The sequence below is a fragment of the Pinus tabuliformis genome, chromosome 3_2 (assembly GCF_031772625.1).
Source record: "Pinus tabuliformis cultivar Carrire ecotype Pingquan chromosome 3_2, CPIR1, whole genome shotgun sequence".
NCBI classification, from domain to species: domain Eukaryota; kingdom Viridiplantae; phylum Streptophyta; class Pinopsida; order Pinales; family Pinaceae; genus Pinus; species Pinus tabuliformis.
Window position 1 is genome coordinate 1,161,142,478 of NC_142302.1, and position 21,945 is coordinate 1,161,164,422.

At 37.9% G+C, this 21,945-nt stretch overlaps 1 protein-coding gene across 1 annotated transcript; it reads left to right on the top strand.

Annotated features, from left to right (window-relative positions):
* Positions 1 to 739: 739 nt before the first annotated feature.
* Positions 740 to 19,616, top strand: LOC149184842 (uncharacterized). Its single transcript, XM_089417731.1, has 2 exons — positions 740 to 1,530; positions 18,440 to 19,616. Exons 1-2 carry the CDS (start codon positions 754 to 756, stop codon positions 19,259 to 19,261), a joined length of 1,599 nt encoding a protein of 532 aa, XP_089273857.1. The 5' UTR covers positions 740 to 753; the 3' UTR covers positions 19,262 to 19,616.
* Positions 19,617 to 21,945: the final 2,329 nt, after the last annotated feature.

Consider the following 21,945-nt stretch of genomic DNA (forward strand, 5'->3'; position numbering starts at 1 on the left):
GGGGGTTCACCGTCTTCCCCCATCCTTGCACCAGGGTCTTAAACTAAGGTTCCATGGCAAGTCACTAGGATTTCATCACTCTCCATGAAATGTAAATTATTTAATTTATGTGGGGTTTAATCTCTATCAAATTTAAGTTTAAATTTTACGAGAGAAATTGAAAATGATAACTAAATCTAAAAATTACATTTTCCAAATATCCACATTAAATAAATCTAAATTCACATAATATAATAATCCCCATCCCATATTTAAACAAATTATCTTTCCATCACTAACCCCAACTTAAATACAACATAATAATTAAAAAAAACTCATTATTATTTCATTACCCCATAAACTATTTTTTAAATAATCTACAAAATAATATCCCTCCTCGTTATTAATTACGAGGGCAGGCGGGCGGGCCTACATTTGAGGGCAATTTAAAGAATCTCGAAGGCCGGACTATATAGTTACACGGTTAAATAGCAATCTTGCTTACACTCTATGTTCTTTTATCGCTTTCGTTCGTTCATCTCGGAAATGGCGAATGGGAGTGTTCGATATTTCCTTATTTTCGATCATGGTTTCAGAGAATCCCAATGCTTAGTTACCTTCATCCAACATTGAAACAAACTCGAAAATGAGCATATTATTATTTTTTGTTAAGAATATAACTTCTTTCATTTAATAAACCTAAGGTTTTTGAGATAGAAACCCTAAGTTATTTTTTTATTTTAATTTTTATTGCATATATGTATTAGCATCACCATGGATTACAGAAAGGTTGCGCAGGAGGGTTCACAGTCTGTTGCTCAACATCAACATCAACATCAACATCAACAGCAGGCCATGGGAGGGGATTCGTTTGCCCTGCCGACTTTAGCGTCGGGTCAAGGGTTCTATACCCTCGAGTCCCTCCAATCCCTGCCCCCTCCCGCTTCTCAGAACACCCACCAAGAAATTTACCCTCCGGGGACTGGCTATGGGCCATATGGTATGCCCTCCGACGGAACATTACCGCCAGGGTTACATAGTTCGGGCCCGTCGGACTTTACGGGTTCTTATGGCTCAATGCAGCCACATCAGCAGCAGAGTGTGCCTTATTACTTCCCTCAGCAACATCATCAGCAGGGCATTGCGGCCGAATTAGCCCCCGGTACGTATGACGCCAGGGCGAATATGTATTCTGGCGACCCGGCTCTCAACCCTACTGCTCATGGGCCGTATGTGCCAATGTCGCCCAACAAGCCCCCGGGACATGAGATTTTTGGTAATGCCCGCATGGGCACCGGTTCTATGCAGCATCCACGATACCCTTTTGAGAATCATTTTGCTCCACAAGAAGGATATGGCCATGCCCCTTTGTTTCGTGACGACTCTGTCACCCGATTCCAGCAGCAGCAGCAGGCTCGTTTGGGGTCCTCAGTCATTCCCCATGCCCCCGTGCATTCGTCGTATGAATGGCCCCCTAAAAGGGAACCCGTTCGAGAATACGTCGGGCACTCGCTCTCCTATCTGGATTTTGGCAATCCATCAAAATCACAGGTTAGTTCCTAATTCTTGTTGAAGTTTATTTATTGTATTTTATGTTTTTTTGCCCTTTTATTTTTTATATTATGAAAGCTGTACATGACAAACCATATATGGCTAGAAAAAGCTATCTCCCAGATTGCCCAACCTATGAACCCATCGGCTACAAATACACAAATCTTTGTATGGTATTCTATAATCAATTCTTGTTTAACGTTGCTATCGACTTTGATTCTAAGAAATGAGGTTTAATAGACTTAGGCAGGTCTTGGAAGGACGTTAAGAAAACGAACAAAACATGCTATCATATATATTTTAGCATTCTTTGAGACTTAACTTGATCCACTGGATCTGTTCTCCCATAATTAAAATTTGAATTTAATTACAAATATCTCAGAGGTGAAACAAACATTATATATCCTTGGCAGTTTTGAGACTTAAAATTTTATCACAAAACATACTAGCATATCTATTTTAGCATTTTTTGAGACTTATCTTGATCCGTTGGACCTATTCTCCCATTATCAAAAACTGAATTTAATAACAAATATCTCAGAGCTGAAACAAAAAAAATAATACTTTTAGCATTTTTGAGACTGAAACTTTATCTATGGGACGTATTGACCAGAATAAAAAAATTGAATCTTATATCAAAATTCTAAGATATGAACTTTTAGTCAAAGAGTGATGCTTTACGTTTGTTTTGTTTTCACCTCAGACTGCACAAAAAAGGACTTGATTATGTCTGTCGAGCTTAACAGTATATTGATATGATGAATAGCATGTCTACTAAAATTGGTGCAGTCTTCAATGGTGCTGTGCAGCCAATTAGTTGTATGTGGTTGCTAGATCAAAACATTTATAAATATTGTTATAAGTCATAACATTTTCCTTTCTTAAAATGGCGAATGTGGAACCATAAATTTATGTTATACAAGGCTCAAGTTTACGCTTTACACAAGGCTTCAAATTACCTTTGAGACTATGACTGTCTAAATTAGATCTGCATAGCTGAGAAGAATGTCTAGCCATAGATATGAAATGGTTGAATAATCTGCATATTTATGATTCTGGGCCTTAAGTGAAGTGCGTGGAAGATTTTGGGTGGCATTCATGGGTCGATAGAAGTCTTGGTGGCTCGGATAGAAGTCTTGGTGGCAGGTTATTGATCACGATGCTGTTTGAGGGCTAAGCAAATGTTGTCAGCCCCATTTCCCATGTATATTACTTGAGTTTGTCTCTTCCAGGCGAGCTTATGTAGTTCCTTCGTCATTATTTGTATTTGTCTATATAGTTGTTGCTTGAATACCCGTAATCATGAAAGAAGTAATTGGAGACTATACCTAGGAGGATTTAATGCCTGGATCTGGATTTGAATCAAGGTAGTCATAAATGAACTGTTCTTCCCAAAATTTCAACTTAAACTGGAACCAGATTAGAACTGGCAAAAGAATCAGTTAGCGAACCAATCAAATAAAAATATTAGACAATAATTCAAATTTTAATTAAAAAAATTCTATTCATGTCCATCAATGTAAATCCAGACCTTTGGTCACCAAATATGCAATGTTTGTTGATTTATATTGCACGCAAGGGTGCAAAGAGCAAAGTTTCATTGAATTACAAGTTTTGAGATACATGAAATTAAATATGTTGAGAGAAATTATGTAAACATTGAGGCTCTAAATGCGCTCTAGAGTCCAGAAATAATCATACTATAATCAAATGAGTACATGTCTCATGTGAACCCTTGCTCATTAACTGGACTTGGACTTTAGCAATCTGAAGTGTGCCCGATCTTGTTGAATTGGCTTCAACAGTTGCTTCCATTTGATGTTCTAAATCAGTTGGCACCATTGGACAGCTTTAATTAGTTAGCAAACCTTGAGTACCCTATTCTTTTCTTAAGGATTCAATTGTAGAATTTCACAATTCTCAGTTCAAAGGTTGCAGAAGGAAGCAGTACATGGTTCTGTTTTGCATATATGATGAAATGATGGACTTGTTAAAACGTAAGTGTACTAAAAGGAGAAAAAGTAGCTTAATATCTATCTTTTTTGTGCAAGGATATTGGTTTGATTCCATTACCAAATATCTCAAAATCGGGGCCCCATGTTAAAATTTAAGTTTAATAAATGTAAAATATAAATAAAGATAAATGTCAATACTTACTTTTGGGATGTAACTTTATAGGACATATAAATGTTAGAAATCAAATACAATTCCAAAATGAGGCCCGCTAGATGACAAGACAGGCCAAAGGATTATCAGTTGGATGTTAAAGGGGGATATGTTTCTTTTGGAAGTTGGGGGGTTTATTTTGTTTTTATTTTTTAAATTTCTAAATATTTTTATGCTGATTGGGTAAGTGGTATAAGTGACCCTTTCAACCTCACAGGACTGATCACTTCTCTAGGTTTATGTTGAATCAGCCTTTTCAGATATGGTAGAACTACTCTTTAGCTCTTTCAGAGATTGACATGGCTTATTTATTTTCCATAAATTCGCTGGAAACCAACTAGTTTTCAGTACCTGGATTTAAATAATGAAAATCAAGGACAAGAAAAAAGATAGTTGCGGTTCAATAGTTACTTGTCATTTGGAGTATCTGGGGTGCAACATTTGGTCTCTAGCCCATTCAGAGATCAGTTTGTAGCCAACCTATTTTCACTAACTTGATTTAAATGATGGAAAAACAAGGGAAAAAATAGAAAATTGTGGTTCGATAGGTATTTGTCACTTTCAGTAGCTAGGGATCTATATTTTGGGATATTTGGGGCTATAAGACTTTGAGACCAACTCTGGTTCGAAAGTAAATATGCCAATCAAGCATAATTTCCAGAAAATATCAACCATAGGCGTTAAACAAAATATTGGATTCTCGTGGTACCTGCAGATTTTGTTTTCTAATTATCAATTATCATAACTGCAAATATGTTAAAGCCCTAGCATTCGCATCAAGTTCCTTGCTTTTGTCCTAAAAATCATGTACTATGCTACACTCCTTTGGTCCTTCAATGATTCCTTCACTTATTTTGCAAGTGCTTCAATCCCCAAGCGTTTTGGAGAAAAATCTAAGGGTTTTTATGACTCATTTTAACTTTTGATTAATGTATTATGGAAAGCCTTGGTCGATTGCACTATTGAATTCCCTACTTAGGCTCTTAATTTTTGCACTGCTATTTGTCATCTATACCTTGCCTTCCATGAAAATCATTGCCCCTTCCCAACTATGTGGCCACTTGTTGATGCAGGACTTGCATTCTTTCTTGACGCTCCATAAAATCACAATTTGTTAAATTCTTTTTACAACTATAGTGGACACTGTATCCCTAACTTGATATTTTTTTAAGAACTCCCTTGACTTGCATTCTTTCTTGTCACCCCATTAAAGCACAATCTGTTAAATATGTTTTTTCTAAGAACTCCCTTGAATGATGGAAGTGATCAGATAACCACCATGTTGACACCTAATCTTTGGGATTAGGTGAATCCATGTAAATAAGAAAATAAGGAGAATTAGAAGTTGAAGAGATACTAGGAGATGAAACCCAATTGTCTGTCCCTCTATGTATATATCTATGATCAATCTCAATGCAAAAACACAATTCGCTTTGAGGAGTTACCTCCTGGCTTGACATGGTATCAGAGCCAACCCCTTTTTGGCTTCCTTTCTGCCCTTGTAACTCCTTGCCTTTGTTTTGCATATTTTTGCAGCATTGACACTTTTGTCGCTGTTTCTTCATGCAAGGCAATTGCCTTCTCCTCTCGTCTTCGCCTTCCCTTCACTCATGCACTCAACGAGTCTAGTCACAATATCACCCAAACCATCGAACAATGCTCTGCGCTAACATGTGTCCTCTCCACTTGACTATTCTAAGCTTAGATTCGACCAAACGTGCGTTCTCTCCACCGACGTGCTCTGCAACTCCTTTCATCTTTGATCTCGACTAGACTAGACCACTAGAAACATAACAATGAAGATTAGCACCATAGCAAGGTCACCAACCTCAGGATAGGCTTCAAATTCTAAATCAATCTTACTGTCCATCCCACTACACAATATAACATCAAGTTTTTCATTTCACTGTAACCCGACCTTGAATTCCAAATTGTCTTATCAGCTAATTGTCTTTGCCTAGTACATGTGACCTGCTTGTGATTGTAAGCATTTACTTGTAACCTGCTCTTGAATTCTGAATTAGGTTCGGTGTAGTGGAAGTGCAGTCTCCCAACCTTGCAACTGCAAGTTGTCCGCATAGATGGTGTCGAATGTGCCACCATTTGTCGTTTCACTCATGAGTTGTGGTTTTGAATCAGAGTCGATGGTGGAGGAGGTGCATAGATGTTGTTTGCGACGGTGTTAGAGTTACTGTGGGTGGAGTGTTTCACTGTGGTGGAGGAGTAAACAACGATGGCATTGTTCTATTCCCAAACATCCAATGACATCGTTCCATGCCTAAACGTCCTACTCTTCATGACAGAGTAATACGTTCTGCTGAGTAGCTTGGTGAGGGCATTTTTTTTCCAAAGAAATTTTGACAGAGTATTTTCCAGAGAAGTGTTATATGCTCAATACTCCTTTTTTTCTTGAAGAATGGTTGATATATTAATGACAGGTTTAAAACTGCTATAGTGTGATATTTGAAGACCATATGCTCCCTTATGTGTTGTTTTTTTTAAAAGAGGCGATATTGTGTTGATGATGTTTTGAATGAAGACTTTGCCACCAAATTTATTACAAATACATCAATTTCATTTTATGCAACCACTGAATTTTTTTGAGGCCAAATCAATTTTTATGATGCATTCACTAATTTCCATTGTGGAGCAGTTCTCTCTGGCAAAGAGAACTATCCTGAGTGGTCACGAGAGATAAAACAAACCCTCATTTTCAATGAGTTGTGGAAAGGGGTTTGTGAGGGAGAAGGAGACAGTGCACCTGCAAAGCTCACTTCAGATAAGGAGCTTGCCATTTGGGAAAACAAGAATAGCAAGGCGCCTTGATTGCAACATCAGTAAATGAAGAGGTGATTCACATATTTTGCGATAGAGATGGACATGATGCATGCACATGTAAGTTGCCTTGGGACAGAATCGAGCAGGAAAGAAATGAAGGCAAAGGTAAAACCAATGACAAAGGGAAAGGTAAAGCACCCGAATCCACTCACTATGTTGTGGCACACTGTAATAATGGACTGGCTGAAGACTTGTTTAATGCTTCACTTGCTTCTTGGAAAGATGATTGGTTGCTTGATTTAGGAGCAACTTGCTACATGCCTTTTAGGAGAGATTTTTTTGAAGAATTCATTGGCAATTTTGATGGAGTAGTATATTTTGCAGACAAGTCAAAACTCAAGCCATCAAGGCTTGGCACCATCAAGCTCAAACTCCCTGGTCTTCCAGACGTTCTTCTACATGATGTTCTATATCTCCCGGAGCTGAGGAGAAACTTCTTGTCTTTGGTTCACATCTGCCAGCAAGGTAACTCCATTCATATATTTGATGGCAAGGTCGAGGTCAAAAAAGAATCAGATCACTCACTTGTCATGACAGGGATAGAAGAAGAAAGATTTCTGAAGCTGCAAGGTACCTCAGCTCGTGCACAAAACTTTTCATATAGTTCTCACTATGATGAGGTTACATTTCCATCAAGTCTTTTATGGCATGCTGAATTCAGACACTTGAACTATGGCAACCTTCGTTTGTTGAAGAAAAATGGTGTCACTGATTTGTCTACAATTCCTAGGAAACTTAAGCAATGTGATGCTTTTATCTTAGGAAAGCACAACAAACAATCTTTTCATGATTCTCAATCCAAAGCACATAGAAAACTTGAACTCATTCATTCAAACTTATGTGGTCCAATGCTTGCTCCTTCTACCAATGGTAATAAATATATGATGACGTTTATTGAGGACTACACTAGAATGTGTTGGGTTTATTTATTGAAGAACAAGTTGATGCTTTTGAATTCAAGAATTTTCATGCATGGATTGAAAATGATGCACAATCTCATGTTGGCTCTATTTGCACTGATAATGGAAAAGAATACACTTCAAATGAATTTGACAACTATCTTCGCCAGCATGGGATCAAACATCAAACAACTGTGCCTTATAATCCCCAACAAAATAGAGTAGCTGAAATAATGAATAGGACAATCTTAAATAGGGTATGTTCCAGGATGTTTTTCAAGAATGTTAAACTAGTGTTTTGGGCATATGCATTAATAGGTGTCCATCTAATGCTATTAGAAACAAGAATCCTTATGAAATGTGGTATGGCCATATTCCTTTGGTAAATCATCTCAGGGTCTTTGGTTCCACTTGTTATGCCTTGATACCTAAGGAACAAAGAAACAAACTCGGTGCAAGGAGTTGTAAGTGTATCTTCTTGGGGTATTCAAATACCTCCAAAGCATATCGTCTCTATGATGAAGTGAACAAGAAGTTTATAATATCTAGAGATGTGATATTTCTTGAATCTTCCAAGATTGACAATGTTGTTAAGCGATAACTTGATCGCTTGGATAGATTCAGACATGAAAAATCTTTTATATTCCACATCTTGAAGGGGGGATTCCTATACTGGATCAATTTGTGGAATCTTCTTTCGAAGCTTTCTCTCTCCCCACATGAAGCTCCAGCCACTCATGACACTTCGAGTGATGTGATTGACAAAATTGGGAGATTAAATCTTGATTCAGCGCCAACTCAGTCAACTAAGCAGCCTGGGCCATCTCATAAAGGTCTTCCAAAATCGTTGACAAAGACACTTGAAAGTGTTCATCTCGATGAGGTTGGAAAGACATGAACAAGAAGCTCAACTGGACATAATGGAGGTGATGTAGATGATTCTGATCCACCGGTTGATATGGATGTTTCTTATGGTTGTGAATTGAATTTGTCTACAGATTTTGAACCAACTTCCTTCAAAGAAGTTGCTTCTCATGATGAATGGAAAGAAGCGATGCAAAAAGAATATGATGCCTTGATAAAGAATGGCACCTGGAAGTTGGTTGATCCTCCATTGGGAACCAAACCAATAGGCTGCAAGTGGGTTTATAAGAACAAGTATAAAGTTGATGGCTCACTTGACAAGCACAAAGCCAGGCTTGTGGCAAAAGGTTTTGCACAGAAGGAAGGGGTCGACTATGAGGAGACTTTTGGCCCCACAACAAAATGGGCTACCATCCAGACATTCTTTGCCTTGGCATCACAGAACGGTTGGAAAGTCCATCAAATGGATGTAAAAATTGCTTTCTTAAATGGAGATTTGAAAGAGAATGTTTTTATGTCCCAACCAGAAGGATTTGTTGTGAAGGGCCAGGAACATAAAATATGCAAGCTTGTAAAATCCTTGTATGGCCTCAAGCAAGCTCTGCAAGCCTGGTACAAGAAGTTAACTGAGCATCTTCTAAAACTCAACTTCAAACATTATGATCTTGATGATGCAACTTTGTTTGTCAAGAAAGTTGGCAAAACAGTTGTATATCTTGTGGTGTATGTAGATGATATTTTGATGACAGGGAACAATGAGAGCTACATTGCATCCATAAAGAAGGAATTGAGGAAAGGTTTTGAAATGACAGACTTGGGCTATGTTCACTACTATCTTGGTATTGAAGTAACTCAACATCTGAAGTTTATATTCCTCTCTCAAAAGAAGTACATTGGAGATTTATTGAACAAGTTTGACATGGTTGAGTGCAATCCTTTGACTACTGTAATGGATAGAACTTAAAGCTCACATTAACTGAAGGAAAAATATTTGAGGATGCAACAAAGTATAGACAACTTGTAGGAAGTCTCAACTACTTGAAAACTACAAGACCAAACATTTCATTTGTTGTTGGAATCCTCTCCAGTTTTAAGCAAAAGCCTTGTGAGGGACATTGGTCTGCTATGAAAAGAGTTCTAAAGTACTTGAAGGGAACTCAAGACTTTGGACTTAAGTATACACAGGTGGGCGACTTTAGCTTGATTGGATACTTCGATTCAAACTTCAATGGAGATAAAGAAACTGGGGTACCTATTTTAGGTTATGTTATGAGTCTTGGATCAACAACTATTTTCTAGAGGTCGCGCAAGCAATTAGTCCCAACGGATTCCACAATTGAAGCAAAAAATGTGGCAGCAGCTGAAGCAACAAAGAAAATTGTGTGGCTCAAGAAAATTCTGGAAGATTTGCAGGGTAAACAAGTGCATTCAACTCCTCTCATTATTGACAACACTTCTGCAATAAAGTTGGCCAAGAACCCAAAGTTCCATGATTGAAAGAAGCACATCAATACAAAAACCATTTGATTCGACATCGTGTTAAGGCCAAGGCAATCCATCTACGCCATTGTTCCACAAATGGGTAGATTGCAGACATCTTCACCAAAGCGCTTGGAAGCAATGTTTTAAAACTCCGACTCCGACTCGGTTGAGGGCCGACTCTGACTCCGACTCAGTATCGACTAGGTCGGCTCGATTTCAATGACTCGATTGTTGTAAAAAATACATTAAATATTTATTTTTTATAAAAAAACAATTTTAAAGATTTTCATTTATGTTCCAAACACACTACATTAGAATATAGATAGAAGACAACATATGATCAAAGTAGGCTCATGAAGATGATATATCCATTATATCATCATGGAATATATCCATGATGATGATATAGAGATCAAAACAAAAACACATAACCAAGGAGGCTAGAAATGGTGTTATCCTCCAAAATATATTGTAAGTCATCAAGGAACTATACAAGGGTGCAAGAGTGTTCCTCACTCCAAGAAAGTCCCAAAGTGCATGTGTACATCTTCAAAAGGTGCATCCTCCACCATGATGTCATCTAGGAGAGACCCTATGTCACCCTTTTCAAGCATGTGAGTTACATGGCACCCCTAAGGGTAAGAATTGGCCTCAAAGAGGGATGTGCTAGCCCTCTTAAGTCTTCTCAATGATAACCATCCCCATCTGTGCTTTGGAAGAGGGTACCATCCACCAAAATAGGGTCAAGGCTAGCCAGGGGGCATCTTCAGTCCATTTGGGCGTATCATCAAATAGTCCAACGTCCAAGCTTTTAAGTTGGAGGCTCATCAATGGGTGTAGGCTTGTAGCATCACGTGGAATCAACTCAAGGCTCGTTGCTCATCTTTGGAGGGCCAAGGTTGGGGCCACAAAGTTAGGTTTGCTTTAAGAAAGGGGCAAAGACCCTATTGGAAGGTTTTGAAGAAGAATGAAGCTATCCCTTAAGGAATCTCTACTACATATGTGATACCACCTAAACCTACCTCTCAAGATCAAGCGAGATAAACTTATTTAGGGACAAAAAACCATTAAAGTATCATCGTGAAAATCTTGGAGTCTCCCAAAAAGCAAAAAAAGAATAAAATTGTTTTTTAATTCACAAGCTACTGTTATCCAACCCGGCCGAGTAGGCTCAGACTCGACCGAGCTGGTCGGGTTATTACCGAGTTGGCTGAGTTGTTAGACAACTCGGCCGGTTCGGTAATAACTCGACCGACCGAACCGGTTCACTAACCGAGTCGACTCGGTGAGGCCTTGACTCGGACCAACTCGGCCAAATCGGTTCTGAGCCGGTCAAATCTTAAAACATTGCTTGGAAGAGAAAAGTTTGAAAGATTCAGAATGATGCTTGGACTCACCAACATCCCTTCAGATTAGGGGGGGGGGGGAGTGTTGACACCTAATCTTCGGGATTAGGTGAATCCATGTAAGTATTGTAAATAAGAAACTAAGGAGTATTAGAAGTTGAAGAGACATTGGGAGATGAAACCTAGGAGTCCCTCCCTCCATGTATATATGTATGATCAATCTCAATGCAAAAACACAATTCGCTTTGAGGAGTTACCTCCTAAGTCATTGGGTTCGGTGAACAAAATCCTTTGGATTTGAAATTTGCCAAACTTCAAAGCAATCCAAACTTATTCGATTTGGTTCACCGAACTTGAATACGAACTTGAACTTGAAGCGAACTCGAACCTGAATACATTCATGAACTTGAACAAAATCGCGAACAAAATCATGAAATTCTTGTTAGGGTTTTTTTTTTGGACGATATCGTTTGTGGTTCAGTGGGTTTTCATGGTTTATATTAAAAAAAAGAATGAAAACCATCAAGGGATAAAACTTTCACGGACGCAAAACAACTCACTCCCTCACTCCACCGATCCACCCTCGACTCCTGTCATGTACACTCAACCCTGCTCCTTCACGCTCGATCCCTGCGTCCACAGTCATAGTGCACATTGTACACTCAACCCGACTACCCTCTAGGCTCTGCCAGTGAATGCAATTAAACCAAGCAACATTATATTTGAACATTAAGGTTAAAGTTAACATGTTACATTGTTAGTTATAAAGACAAAATATTAAAATAACGTATGAAGAATTCAAGGTTGCCATTATCTTGTTTTAATCATGAGTTGGGCAGTGGAATTGTTAAGCTCATATCAACCTATATATACTTAGTAACTGTATTTGAAACCATGCCTACAGTTGTATCTCCTCTTGTATATTATTTTGTTGCCTTGTGATGGAGGAGTTCATATTATTTTTTGTTACTATCGCAACTTGTATATATGTCATTGGTCAATGTGTAGATTTTGTATGTTAATATATATATAACTGTGATTTTATGAACTGTTTATAAATTCATTTTTTATATAAACAAAAGCAGTGAGAGTTGTGTGTGTGTTTTTCGGCCTATGAGTTTAAAGATTAAACTTTAATTGAATTGAATTATATATATATATATAAATTCCTATATGTCGAATTTTATGCTGAACTTTATCGCTAAAATTTTAACTGTCAAATTTTATTCGAATTTCAAAGAAATCGAACTCGAACATGAACACGAATCTGAATGCAGTTACTTAGGTTACCTCTTGGTCTGACACACCATAATGTGCAAATCCTGTTTTTCCAACTTTTCCCCACTGACTTCTTAAAAGAAAGCAAGGCACTTTGGTGACTACTCCTTAGCTGTAGTGATTTTTAATCCATCCCATGTCGCTCTTGCTTGAATGCAATATGTTTCTAATAATCAATTGACATTCAAAAATAGTTTGGGGAGGGAAATGTTGTTGCTGGGTATTTGGGAATGTGTAGTGCCTTAATTTCTTTCAACTGAAGCGTCAAGCTCTAATTCCTAACTACTTTTTGCTATTTTTTATCAACTGCTTAAATTTATCTATTAGCATTTAACCAAATTTTAATCAGCATATTAATCATCATGACCAACTTAACCATTTTAACAATTTATTCATTTTGACTTCAATATGTGAATGACTGGAAAGCAGAGCATGAAACATTAGACTTGGCTTCTACGATGTGAGGATGGTTTTTGTTAAAACTGTGCTCTCTTGATGAAGTGCCATAGATGAGAAATGCATGCAACACTATCACTTTCCAAGGAACCCTTGTGTAGGAGTTTCAAGTCTTGACACAGCGCGCAAGTCAATTGCTCACCCATCCTAACCTTCCGTCAAACCCCCAACACATCTTTCATAGAAGCAGAGCTGAATCAGTTGCAGGCTATAATGCAGAATATGCGCGGGATGCGATCCTTAGGAGTTCACTGTTGGCGGAAGCCCATATCCAAGGTGGGGACTAATTCAGACTGAAACAATGTGAATTGCAAGACAACTGGAGGAAGGGGCTGTAGGGTGACCCTCAAAATCCCAGTTATAATGGGGATGCCCAGCACTATTTGTTATTCAATTCATTCAAACAACAAATACTGCAATCTTGTATTTCCACACACAACCTAGGGGGACAATACTTGCTTTTGCTCCTAATTCCATTGACAAGGTTCGTGAACCACAATTATGAAATCACGATGGCAATAACCCATAGTCTAATTTTGTCAACATCTGGATGGGGGCAAATATTTGCTTTTGCTCTCAATTCCATTGACAGGGTTCTTGAACCATAATTACGAAATATCCATGGCAATATTCCCTATCCTAATGCTGTCAACATCCGGATGCTTTTCCTTTCCTTTAATGCAAAGATATTGTTCTTATAGCTTAGGAAAGTGTTTTGTAGGTGTCTGACATATTTTTCATGCTTCCCAATTATCCTTTCATATTTTCCAAGTGTTAACTTTAACATGCATGTTTGACAAATAGCATCTCACATTTAACAAGTGTATTTTCTAAATTTTAACTTTGCAGATTTTCACAAGTGTCTCATCCAATCTGCCGACAGCTATCACACAAGTGCCAATTAATACAAGTGTGACATTGTAATTTTAGTAAGTGTGAAGTGTCACATCACACAATTTACAACATTGTCATATCAAGTCCAATTAGTGTTATGTTATGATCCCAACAAGTGTCTTAACAAATGATTAAGGTCCCATAGGCTGTGCTACAAGTATCTAAGGCCATCCTGATCCCTTTAAAGTTTCAGTTTAAGTGTTTCTTGGCCAATTCAAACCTGACCTAGCATTATTACACATATTAGGGTGAGATGGTCATTGAGGGGTCACACATACCCTCCTTAGAACGCTCTTGACTAGAAACTCTCTATGTTTGCATGCATTTTTCCACACAATAAAAATTTCATGGTTGGTTGGCTCCTATCTGCTGAGAATGGAAGTGTGACACTTACAGTGGCTGAGTATTGGGTGTATCAATAACAATCATATATGCACATTTACACAACTCATTATGCTTCTATAATTCGACAACAATTGCATAACCATATTTGCATTGTAGGCCCCACAGTGGACACATAAAGCACCACATGAAGAAACTTGTGCCACATATACGACATAAATCAATAGTTGTGCTACAAGTGCAACATATGCATTCTTGCATCACATGTGCCACATAAAACATACTTTTGCTTTATACGCCACATGTCTTGTCATGCATGGATGGAGAGTAATCAGCACCATTCATGCATTATCTATTCAGCACAAGTAAGAAGGTGACTATTCTTCTTACCGATGCTTGACCAATATGCCTTGACAAATGATGATCTCTATGTGCAATGACACTGGCTAGGACAATAACTCAAAAGAGTATACTGTATAGAGTTTAAACGTGATGACCAAGTAGGCACGACACTGTAGGATGGGCACAGGGATGGGTTGGGGTGCTTTTTTCTTTTCTTTCAAATCAGGCTTCAGGGGATGCTGACGTACTTAACATATATATAAGGGTAAATATTGAAAATTTTAAAACCTGAAATCTATGTGGAGCAAAAAAAACCTCAGCATGGATTAATATGATTGATTCATATTATATCCCTTTCAACCTATTTCGTCATGCTTCTGAGAGCACTCTTTGAATATATGATGTGGAAATTGGAATGATGTAAAATTTAAAAATTGGAAAATCTGAAGAAGACTGAGAATCAGAACCTAGAAGTCAGAGAATATGAAGATGTAAGTTTGCTTTATTCTTGTTACTGTTGCTGCAACAGTGTAAAATATGTGGCAGTAGAAGATTGAGCACTTGGATGGACTTCAGCTTTTGAATTTCTACTGGGGTAAATATTGAAAATTTTAAAACCTGAAATTTATGTGGAACAAAAAATATTCGGCATGGATTAATATGATTCATTCATATTATATCCCTTTCAACCTATTTCCTTACGCCGGTGAGAGCATTCTTTTAATATATGATGTGGAAATTGGAATGATGTAAAATTTAAAAGTTGGGAAATCTGAAGAAGACTGAAAATCAGAACCAGGAAATCAGAGAATATGAAGCTGTAAGTTTGCTTTATCCTTGTTGCTGTTTCTGCAAGAGTAGAAAATATGTTCCAGTAGAAGATTGAGCACTTGGATGGAGTTAAGCTTTTAAATTTCAATTTTCTACTGCTGTTACAAAAAGTTAGTGCACTAAAACCCAATATTATTTTTCCTTTGCTGCACATAAGAGGTAGTGACAGAGTGCACAGTGAGGAGGAATTAGGGCCCTTGCAAAATATTATGGTCCCAATAGTTATGTTGCAATGTTTATTGTTGGGCCCACACATTTTTCTTAATACTTTACCTTTTAAGGATTTCATGTGAAGGCATCCCACAGGGCAGGGCTTAATACGTTACCTTTTAAGGATTTCATGCGAAGGCATCCTACAGGGCAGGATATGCAATTGCATCCTCTTGCAACGTAGTGACAAACATTATTCTTCATCAATGCAAAGCGTACATCTTGTCCTGCCCCTGAATAAAACCATTCAGCTTTGAGATACCCCAAAACACATGTGGGTCCCTAACTACATCCTTTGCAAAATATTATGGTCCCAATAGTTATGTTGCAATGTTTATTGTTGGGCCCACACATTTTTCGTAATACGTTATCTTTTAAGGATTTCATGCGAAGACATCCTACAGCGCAGGATATGCATCCTCTTGCAACGTAGCGACAAACATTATTCTTCATCAATGCAAAGCGTACATCTTGTCCTGCCCCTGAATAAAACCATTCAGCTTTGAGATACCCCAAAACACATGTGGGTCCCTAACTACAGCCTTTGCAGCCATCATGCATGCCTTTTGACATATTGGGCACTTGAAAGGAAAAGTGAACTATGGTCTGTTTTTCCTTCCTGCATAACACACACCAGCAGGGGTGATTGAATCCTTTTCTAACCATACATTGTAGGAGAGCAGCTTCTATTGTAGAAAATGTCGCATAAAACTCTGCTCCAATGTCAAGTTTTTGCCAACCAGACGTGGTGCGTGATGCAAGGCCTGTCGCCTGCTATCAAAGTACACAGCAGAAGATCAACACATGCACAGACATATTTGTAGAAATATGGAAGAGAAATTCAAAGCAATGTGTTATTCATTGCTATTGGTCAAATCTATTGGTTCTTATTATAAACTCCCTGTGCCATATTTAGAGAGGTTTTAGCCTCTCTACCCAAATTCTCTTCTCGAAGGGTAAACAAACCCCTGTTACGATTCCTCTTCTTCAAATTAAACAATAAACCCACTAGCCAAGACTAACTCAAATTATTCTAAGAATCAACCAAGTTCTACTGCCATTCATTCTTTGAAACTCCCTTTAAACAGAGTCTGAAGAATTCAAACTGTCAAAACTGCTTCAACAGCCGGGAATGTGAACTGTCCACTGATCCAATGTTTAGCTTTTCAAATCCCATCAATTGAATTATCTCTAACAATTTCCATAATCTCAAATTCAAAATTTGTTATTGATGTGGACAGAGGCCAGAGGTCACCCTTCGTAATTGGTTTTGCATAAGTAAAGCATTTGAAGTCCCCGTGAAATTGATCATGAAATCCCCAAATTTATTTGTTCTTTGCATTCTGATGTCCTTTTTGCTTTCCACTTCTGCATTTACATAACTTTTTGTTCCATTGTCATCGCTGACTTTTCGAACTTCACTTGGTTCTTTTCATTTCCCAAACTTCCTCTGTTAAACAACTCATGGGAATTAAAACATTCATTTCCAGCTTGTGTCATCCGAGTCTGAGTTCCCCAGAACCACTTTGTAATATGCCACATCAGGCTAGCATTGGTATTTAGTATTTAGCTATATGTTAATAAGATGCAGAGAAACCCCATGCAGTTTCAATTTATATTATTTTTAGTAGTTAAGGTTGACTCTGTAAAAGGACATATAAAGACATCTGCTGGAGAAATGAAGACATGGATCTGTATTTGAAGCCTATCATCTGATTCATTTTCAGTTTCTGCAATGTGTGGCTCATCACTTCAGGGACTTTACAAGTGAGCATTTGAAGATTTCACTTGCTCCTTTACCTACCTTCATTGATCTTCGTCCCAAGTGCTTCTTACTTTGAAGCCTGTCAAAAAGTTAAACTTCTCGGTGACACTGATAACAATTTGAACAACCATTTGCTTATGCAAAGTCCAAATACCATCCCTCGTTACTGTGATGCAAGAAAACCCTCCTATTTTATTGAGCCAAACTGGAAAAAATGAAATTATAAAATTATGTGTGATTTTGAAGCCCCAGGGATGCATCTGCATCAATGCTGCACCTTTTCTTTGTCAGCTTCTACTAGCTTCTCTGAAGAATCTGTGATCCAGGTTTACTTTAAATACATCACAATAACAGTCCATCCTCCAAACTAACTTGTCTTTGAGAAACTATAGATTATATTTGCCTGACTTTGCAGTGACATTCTGCCAACATCCAACTCCAGTCCACTCCTTGGATCGGAAAGTTCACATATTGTATCATCATATAAATTCATTCAGTTGTCGATTAATCCATTGGAGCCTGTATGATTGCAGTACATAATTGTGGAGGGATTTTATTTTTTTTGGATCACTCTTTCTTCTTCTGGAATTTAACCGTGTATCCAAATTAGTCTCTTTCTGCCACGTACACCATTCTTACAACGCTAAAATTTTGCTGAAACAATATAACTGCTTGTTTTGATCAGTTTACGGAAAATTGGCTAGTGGATTCTGCTTCTTCAATAGGTTACAGAAAAGAACCGTGGTCAGCCCAATTCCCCCCCCCCCCCCCCCCCGCGCCAAAGGATATTGCTCCAGGTAACGGTGCCTTCATTGTTATCAAAGACACCATGAGATTTGATATGTTTGCCTTTATTTTTGTGCCCCACCCACTACTGAATCTAACTGTTTTTATCTATATTATTTGCTTGGTACTTATCATGTCTTATCAGTTCGAGTCTATGGGAGGAGATCGTTATGTTTTTCCACACTTAAAATAATTCAGGACTCGCTTTTCTTTTAATCTGGACAAATTGTGCTGTATATGTAACTTGGATTTGAAATCTTATTCATCATAGAGCAAAAAGTTCATAGCATGAGTTGTAGATGTCTGGAAGCACGTGTGTTGGCATTTTAACTTGGATTAAGTTGCTTGATTCATAATCGTTTTAATGATTGAATGCATTCTGTCATGGCATGTGTATGAGTTTGCTCCAGGTCTGGAAACCTGGGTCCAGTGGCACTTCGAGAAAGATGAAATCATCAATCAAAGGCTTTTCAGCATTAAATGCTACCAAAAAGAATATTAATATGAAGCCCTTGAAGCAACCTCAGCCTGTTGTCGGTGGTCCTGGAGGACCCTTGAAGCAACCCGGGCCTGTTGTTGGTGGTCCTGGAGGACCTGGTTGGTGTTCTGTCTGTCGGGTTGACTGCAATACTAAGGATGTTCTCGAGCAACATTATGGTGGGAAAAAGCACAAGAAGAAGCTAGAGAAGCAAGAAGCAAATTTGACTGTTCAGAAGAAATCAAATGAAAGAAACATGAAGCAGTTAGCCTCAGGAAACCAAGAAAGCAATTTGAAGGAAGATAACAATACAGTCACACAAATTCCTTCTGTCAATGGATTGATTGAGAACAAGGAAAACCGAAATGGTATTTTGAGTACCAAATCAGAAGCAGATCAGCAGCAGGATACGACAGAAAGCTCACAACATCCAGACAAAATTAAAAAATCAGAAGGGGAAGTTTCTGATTCCAACACTGGGAAAAGAAAATTTAAAGCAAAAGCAACAGATGACATAGCTACCAAACGGCAAAGGTTATTGGATGCTGGCACTGCAATAGCGGAAGTTAAGGTATGTAATCTGTGTAATGCAGTTTGTAACAGTCAAATTGTTTTTGACTCGCATCTTTCTGGGAAGAAACATGTTGCTCAGGTGAAAAAATTAGAGGAAGAGGCTAATTTTGCGTCGAAAGGTAAAGATTGCGATAAGAACTCCACAGCTGATGCTGAACATGAAGTTAAGAACGGGGAATAGGGTAGATTGAGGTCAAGGATATTTTGTGAGAAAGCATGTTCACATGACCTTGGGCAAGAGCAGGAAGCAAAATGGGTTACACCTGAGTATATTTGAGCGACATACGAGTTATGAAGCCTCGTGGAATTTAATAGTTAAAATGTAGTACTTTGGCATTCCGAAGCACCAAAAGTTGGGACATTTATCAAGTTTATAGGGCCACTGCATGTTTCTCAAGGTTTTAATGCAGTGCACCCCTGTTGTATTTGCCAGATGATTAAATTTGAAGGCAAGTTCTCATACAATGTGGGGTTTTTAATGGATTTCAAAAATTTTGTTTTAATTCAGCAACCAATTTTGGCACTTCAATTTTTAAGATTGGCCTTTGCCAAAGCTTTTGTCAAATTTGATCCAATAATCTGTCATTACTCATCTGACAGCATGGTTGATTTATGCCTCTCCTCATTCATCTCACAGCATGTTTCCTTCAAGGTTTGGAATTCTGAATTGATATTGCTCATATATTTCCTTCGAGGTGTGTGCGTTGGCTAGTTACATCGATGTCATTCAAATACTATATGTTTAGTTTATGAAAAAACTGTTATTAACTCGTGCTGTTCAAATTTAGTATAGCAATGGAAAGTGCATTTAACATTGGTTATTTCTAGAAGTATTAGTTGTGGATGATAAGCGGAAGATTATTTTAATATTTTGACAGTAGAAACACCCTTTTTTTTATGCTTTCAGTTCATCTCCTTCTATGTCTTTCTTTGTGACTGCTGCTTTGGACCTCGACATTCTTTTTAAGTTTAGGAACAAAACTGTGAACAGTATAATGCAAGGATCGATGCTATGTAAATGATGTTTTAAAAATAAGAGAATAATATACCAGCTGGAGACTCTTTAAGATTAGTTATCCTGTGGCTTTCAAGCAAAGCCACAACGACATCAATAATGCAATTGAAAGATAGCAACAAGATAAGGAGAATTTGCCAGATGGGGGCTGGTTACCATATTTTTTTAGGAGTCGACTACAATTAACATGTTACAACATAACCATTTTCAGCTATGTGGTGCTATATATCATTTTCCACTGATAGCTTGTCGGTGTAAGTTAACATTTGATACACTATTTTTCCCTCTGTTCAGCACTAGTGCGTGCTTATGTTTTGTTGCTTCTCTGGACGTGCTCTCCTATACTTCTTCCTTGCCATCAGAAATACGAGGAATTCCATATCGGCAGGTGGAGTCTACCATTAAGGCATGCCTGTTAATGGAATCCAACTTTTTATGCATAAAGGAAAAGAGCTTCGAGTTATTCATGCCCGTTTGCACATTAAGCGAAAGATTCCTTATACCTGCACATGACACTAATGCTTCCTCGTGCCCTTGAGGGAATTGGACGTTGGGTATGACCCGACACACTGCGATCGTCACTGCTGAAGGTCGAATCCATTGTTTCAGAATCTGTCTCATGAGGTTGTGTTCCTTATATAATATGGTCTCTAATGGGAGGCCTTACTTGAGTGTATTCTTCACCAATGTTACATGCCTCTTGGTGTGTAAAACTTCCATATGATATATTTTAACAAGAGGAAAATATATTTTTTCAATATTAATGCATTGATTTAATATATTGAATGGATAATACATGCTTTTATTTACATGCATGAATAGGGAATATTGGTAGATGTATAAACTAACTCATCCACCTTCAAACGCTTTCATTATACCAGTAGTTATATGTGAATCAAGAAAGCACAGAGTGGGTAGTGCGTACATACATGATGGATAGGCATATTTTCTGAAATTTGTTTTTTTAGTTTTATGTTTATTTGGAATGAATAAACTTTAAAAAAATTGAACCATGTAGGATAACATTTTACACCTGGAATTTAAATCCATTTTAGGAATTTGGTTGACCCCTCAACATCATCTCCCAAATTATCAAGTACGTGACTTTGTTTTAAATATGGTAATAACATCATCTCCCAAATAATCAGGTACGTGGCTTTGTTTAAAATATGGTGCATTATTACGTGAGTTTGTTTAAAATATGGCACATTATTATGTTCTCATCTATCTTTTATTGAATTATTTAAAAATTGAAGTTTGAGGGAACTCAAACTTCTCTCTTGACAATGCCTTTGTCAAAATGTCAGCGTCTTGCTCCTCTGTGGGAATGTAATGTTGCAACATTATCCGCCTCTACACACAGTCCTGTAAATGTTGATACCAGATATTTATATGTTTGGACCGATCGTGAAATACAAGATTCTCAGAGAGCTTGATGCAACTCTGATTATCACAATAGATCATAGTTTGATCCATCATTTGACCAAATAATCCCACAAATATCTTCTCATCCAGATCACCTCACACGCTGCTTGACTTGCAACCATGTATTTGCTTCTGCCGAGTTGAGCGCCACAGATCTTTGCTTCCCACTGTACCAGGAAACAACTGTGGACCGAACACTGAAAATTCCACTTGATGTACTCTTTTGGTATGATGGACTTCCCCGCCCAATTTGCTTTTGTGAAGCCACACAAATTCATTTCCTCTGTTCGTTTGTACCATAGTCTAATATGGGTAGTGCCTCTGAGGTACCATAAGACATGCTTAGCTTCTTTCCAAAATAATTTGGTTGGCCTAACCATAGCTTGGCCCAACTGGTTGATTGAATATCACATATCTGGTTGTGT